At 41.0% G+C, this 6,129-nt stretch overlaps 1 protein-coding gene across 1 annotated transcript; it reads right to left on the bottom strand.

Moving 5' to 3' along the window:
* Window positions 1-409: 409 nt before the first annotated feature.
* Window positions 410-4,328, bottom strand: LOC134623338 (tripartite motif-containing protein 16-like). The gene is made up of 2 exons (XM_065470180.1): window positions 3,117-4,328; window positions 410-544 (listed from the first exon to the last, which is right to left on the bottom strand). Exons 1-2 carry the CDS (start codon window positions 4,326-4,328, stop codon window positions 410-412), a joined length of 1,347 nt encoding a protein of 448 aa, XP_065326252.1.
* Window positions 4,329-6,129: the final 1,801 nt, after the last annotated feature.

Here is a 6,129-nt window from a genome sequence, read left to right as displayed (position 1 = left end):
ATTACCAAAAGTATTTGCTCAACTGTCTTCACACACATATAAAACTGAGGGACATCCCATTCTTAATCCACAAGATTTGATATGATGTCAGTCCAGCGTTTGTAGCTAACTCTTCTGGGACGGCTTTCCACAAGGTTTAGGAGAGTTTATGGGACTTTTTGAACATTCTTCCAGACACATTTATGTGAGGTCAGACAGCGATGTTGCATGAGAAGGCCTGATTAGACTGACTGAGTTCCTGTCTTTCCCAATTACTTCAGGTTTGTTATAATACCACAAGCATTTTTATGACTCGTCTGTGTGGAATTTATACAGAAAACCTACAACAATAACAACATTGTCTCCACCCAGATGAAACTCCACAGCATGACCTGACATTCAGACACTGAAAAGTTCAGACTGGTCGTCATTATGATTTATGGACTTGTGAACGGCCTCCTTGATTTGTCTTTGACTGTATGCTGACTCTGAGTTGCTGAATCCCTGCTGTGACTGTTTCAGCCTGGTGCTCATTCTTGTATCTGCTCAGGGTCCAGGATGCAGACTGGATAAGGCACATTTAGAGAACACATTTAAAACAAGACAAGAAAAAAAATTGTTTTTTTATGTTACTAAGATTAAGAACTATATTTTATGAATGAGAGAAGAAGAAAACCTTTGGTTAAAGCAGTTTGAATAAAACAGATGTCTACACATGAAACAAACAATAAAACAACCAAAAAAAACATTTTTCCTCTTTGAAGCCAAGTTTCTAAAAAAGCTTTGGAGGAACGATTTCATCCAGTTTTGTCCATTATTAAAAAAGACATTTACTTGGCAATCATTCAACATCACCACTTGTTTATAACTCTGCTGATTTCTGTCTCCCTCAGCTTATTTACTCCAAATCAGAAGCATCAGATTTGTGGAGACGCTCTGCCTGCCAGACACAGATCAGGCCAATGAAACATGTCGATCCTCAGGCCTATGTCATTTAGTGTCTGTATTCAAATGTATAAATGATCAAGTGTGATCAAACTTACATCTGAAAAATGACATTAAATGTCAAACATTAAGTATTTAATTTTTGTTACATTTTAAAGGTTCAAACCTCAAAGACATTAAGTTTACAGTCATATATGATCAAGAAAATCAACAATCTTCACATTTCAGAAACTGGAACCAGCTTTAAATGTGACTAAAATAATGATAAAACAATCAATTATCTAATCATTGACTAACTGATGAATCACTGCAGCTCCAATATATTGTTGCATTTGACAACCCACTACAGCAACTACAGAATAAAACCACTAACCAGACTGATGACAGATTTCAAACATGCTGAATATGAAGAGTAGAATAATTTAAACTCACATGATTATCAGCCATAAGAACAAATTCAGATTTATATTGATGTAAGGTATATAAATGCAAGTACAGTTTGAATCAGTGCAATATTATTTTCACACATCAATGAACCACTGAACTTCTCAGCTTCTAAAATGTAAAGCCTCATTTAGAAACTACACAAGTACATATAATGGTCAGGGATCAACATGAACCTGTCTTCTCTGTTTGACTTTAATCAACTCTGCAGTGGCTCCATAATCTAAAAGCCAAATTCCAGCATAGAGCGGCTGAGTGAATGTGGTCTGGACTCTGTGGAGGAGAGTCATGGTTTCAGAGACGCTGTAGAAAGACAGAATACCTGCTCTGTGATCCAGGTACACTCCTACTCTGGAGGACCGAGGACCTGAGAGTTCAGTTTGGACATTGTTGTGCCAAAATTTATAACTGTTTATGTCACAATCTAATGCCCAAGATTTGTTATTGTTTCCAAATAAACAATTATTTGAGCTCCCTGCTCTGCTGATATTTTTGTATGCGACTGCTACAAATACTCCTTCATCTTTCCACTCCACCTCCCAGTAACAACGTCCAGTCAGACTCTCTCTACTCAGGACCTGAGAATATACAGTGAATCTGTCTGGATGATCAGAATAAATCAAATCAAATCAAATCACTTTTATTGTCACATCACATGTGCAGGTACACTGGTACAGTACATGTGAGTGAAATTCTTGTGTGCGAGCTTCACAAGCAACAGAGTTGTGCAAAATACAATAATGTAAAACAAGCAAAATATAAAAATGGCTAATCTAAAAAGTAATAAATATATGTACAATATGTAAAGGTATATACATTACTGAATGTGTATACTAAATATGTTTTTCTACGTGTGTGTGTTTGAGTGTGTATATAGTATGTATATACATGTTTTACAAATGAAATAAAGTAAACAATAAAATAGATATATAAAATATACAGAGGTTGGTATGTGCAAAACAGTGGTATTTATATACAGTATGGAGTGCATAATGTTGAAGTTCCAGTAGTGAGGGTGAGGTGTCTATGACGTGTTCAGCAGTCTGATGGCCTGGTGGAAAAAGCTGTCTCTCAGTCTGCTGGTACGGGACCGGATGCTGCAGAACCTCCTTCCTGATGGAAGTAGTCTGAACAGTTTATGGCTGGGGTGACTGGAGTCCTTGATGATCCTCCCCGCTTTCCTCAGGCACCGCTTCCTGTAGATGTCTTGGAGGGAGGGAAGCTCACCTCCAATTATCCGTTCAGCACACCGCACTACTCTCTGGAGAGCTTTGCGGTTGTGAGCGGTGCTGTTGCCGTACCAGGTGGTGATGCATCCAGTGAGGATGCTCTCAATGGCACAGCGATAGAAGGTCCTGAGGATGCGGGGGCTCATGCCGAATCTTTTCAGTCTCCTGAGAAAGAAGAGGCGCTGCTGCGCCTTCTTCACTGTTTTGTTTATGTGTACTGACCACGTAAGATCCTCAGCCAGATGTACACCAAGGAAGCGGAAGCTGCTCACTCTCTCCACAGCAGCACCGTTGATGGTGATGGGGGTGTGTACTCCTCTGCACCTCCGGAAGTCCACTATCAACTCCTTTGTCTTTGCGACGATGAGGGTGAGATGGTTGTCTTGACACCAGTGGGTCAGGGCGCTGACCTCCTCCCTGTAGGCCGTCTCATTACCTTTGGTAATAAGACCCACCACTGTAGTGTCGTCCGCAAACTTCACAATGATGTTAAGACTGTTGTTGTTTCATTCTTGTTACTTTTCTGTTCCCCTCAGATAATAACAGATATTTGTTTGCTGTGTTTGGATCCAGTGTGATTTCACGTGAACATTTTAAGAATCCAGCTCTGGTCTTTGGCTCTGGTGACAGTAAAACATCCACTTCAGTGACTGTCAGTGAGATGTTTGTCCATTCCTCTCTCAGAATGTCCTGTAGTTTATCTCTGGTCTCTGACACAGCTGCTGTCACATCCTCAAAGTAGCTCAGAGGACGAATATTGATGCTGGATGAGTGTGTAGACTCACTGAGTGCTGACAGTGAGGGGTAGTTGTGTAGAAACTGGTTGTGATCCTCTGTGTGTGAGAGCTGCTCCAGCTCGCCGTCTTTCCTCTTCAGCTCAGCGATCTCCTGCTCCAGCTTCTCCTGAAGCTCTTTGACTCGACTCACTTCAGTTTCCTGCTGGGATCTGACCTGCTGCTTCACATCAGAGCTTCTTTTCTGGATGAGACGGATCAGCTCAGTGAACATCTTCTCACTGTCCTCCACTGCTTTATCAGGAGAGCCATTGATGGCCTCCACCTCCTGTTGAAGCAGCTTCACATCTTTCTCTCGCTCCTGGATTCTCTGCTGGATGTTTAGTCGTCTCACCTCGAGCTCCTTCTGCTTCTCAGTCCTTTCTGCTGCAGCTGGGACTGTTTCATGGCCTTTATGTTCATCCATCAAGCAGAGATAACAGATACTCTGCTGATCAGTACGACAGAAAATCTTCATCACCTCATCATGACGAGAGCAGATGTTCTCCTGGAGCTTCTTGGAGGGGGCCACCAGCTTGTGTTTCTTTAATGGAGCTCCATCATAGTGAGGTTGGAGGTGTTTCTCACAGTAAGAGGCTGGACAAGATAAACAGGACTTGATGGCTTTCAGCTTCCTCCCAGTGCAGACATCACAGGCCACATCTTCAGGTCCAGCATAGCAGTGATCAGCTGGAGCAGCTTGGAGTCCAGTCTTCTTCAGCTGCTCCACTAAAGCTGCTAACATGATGTTTTTCTCCAGGACAGGCCTCGGTGTGAAAGTCTTCCTGCACTGAGGGCAGCTGTGGATTCCCTTCCTGTCCTCTTCATCCCAGAAACTTTTAATACAGTTCATGCAGTAGCTGTGTCCACAGGCTGCAGTCACCGGATCCTTCAGTAGATCCAAACAGATGGAACAAGAGAAGGTTTCTCGGTCCAGCTGAACTCCTTTCTGTGCCATTTCTCCTCTCAGTGTCAGTGACTGTGTGAGTTTCTGCAGTGAATGGAGCCTGTCAGCTCTTACACGTCACCACATGTTGGTTACACCCATCTTCAAAGTGCAGATCTGAAGGGGAGGGAACAAGGAAACACGAGGACAGAGAGGAGGTGCTGTGTTTAAGAGCAGGAAGAAGAGGGAGGGTTATCAGGCTGTGCTTCACTCCAGGAAGAGGAGCAGTTTGAGAACGATACTGTGTGTTTAACCCTTTTTTATTTACTGCTCACATCAACTTTTAAGCTTGTTAACACTTTCTTCTATACAAATAAACTTCAGTTTAGAAATGTCAGAGTTCTCACTGAAGTTAACAAACAGTCCTTCAGTTTTAGTCAATGCAGGAGGATAATGATCCTAAACATACAGATAAGGCAGCCACTGACATGATGCTTATGTTCATTTCAATTGTTTCTCTCCCTCAAACACCATCAAAGATGAGAGGGTGCAGCAGGTGTAGTAGTTGGTATATGAGACAGTAAACAAATTAAATAGTTTTCAAACACATTCAGCTCCACAAAAATGTGATTCATGCTTAATAAGAGTGAAAAAAGAAACTCTGACTCCTTCTTTAAAAGTATTTTTCTGTTATTTCGGTCGAGTTGATCACAACAATAATCTTGAGCAGAGACGTGGCTAAATACACCTATGTATTAATATTAACCCTTTATTGATGAATCAAATGTATACTTTATGTATAACACTGTATTTATAAGTATTATACAGGCCGCACAGACTTATTTGGTAATTTTGGCTGTAAAAGGGCCAGATCATACTATAAGTGAATGCTTTTGACCCTTTTTCCGAATAACCTTTGCTTCCAATATCTGGCCGTCATTTTACATTATTGTTTTGTTAGGACAATGAAAAAACAGTTTAAAGTGGAAAAAATATGGACTTGGTTTCTTTTTTTCTTTCCAGATTTATATTTAAGTAAAAACTAATATTCAACAGCAACAAAATGTAACACAACATCAACATTAAATATGAACTATACTGAATATATATTAAAAAGTTTTTGAGTTTAGGGACTCAGTTTCTTAAATCTCCAGATGTTTTTGGGGCACTTACTCACACCTGCTTCTCTGCTCCGTGCATCATTAATTCTCACCTGTGCTTGGACCATCATTGCTTGTGCATTCTAATGATGCACTGTAAAGTTCGTAAAGTTTGTCTTCTCGAAATATCCCCGTAAAGCGCAGCTTCTCTTCTTTTAGAAAAAGTTTGCATTTTCCCTCTAATATAAACGGTGACGGAGTTCCTGTCATTTAAAGAGCACTTGTAAAATGGGGCCGACGGTGGGTCCATTAAACAACACCAGTGGACACTGTAAACAGAGCATATTGATACTGCGGTGAACTCAGACAAGGAGGAGACAGAGACTTCTGTTTCGACCTGCTATTCCTGTCTTAGCCATACAGAGAGCTACAGGTAGCACAGCCTTTTATTAGGAACGCCCCTTCACCCGCAACAGCAGTGAGAGGTGGTGTATGGGCACAGCAGTCCCCAACACCACCATGCGCCTTTGGCCCGGCATGCGGATCCGGTACACCACTTCAGATAGCTGCACTGCAAATTATCTGGTGCTTGCCATGATTTAAAATCTTATTTTTAGACAGGCCAGATAATTTGCCTTGTTTTAAAAAAGATTTACTTGTTTCTAAGTCTGGATTTTAGATAATAAACTTAAATCGAGAATAACCATATAATTGTGTCTATATTAGTACAGAAATCCAGAAATGGGAAGAATAACTCTTAAAATAGCCTACAT

Source organism: Pelmatolapia mariae, linkage group LG3_W (assembly GCF_036321145.2).
Source record: "Pelmatolapia mariae isolate MD_Pm_ZW linkage group LG3_W, Pm_UMD_F_2, whole genome shotgun sequence".
Taxonomy (NCBI): domain Eukaryota; kingdom Metazoa; phylum Chordata; class Actinopteri; order Cichliformes; family Cichlidae; genus Pelmatolapia; species Pelmatolapia mariae.
Note: the sequence above shows the minus strand (reverse complement) of the source record. Positions and strands in the feature narration are given on the sequence as shown.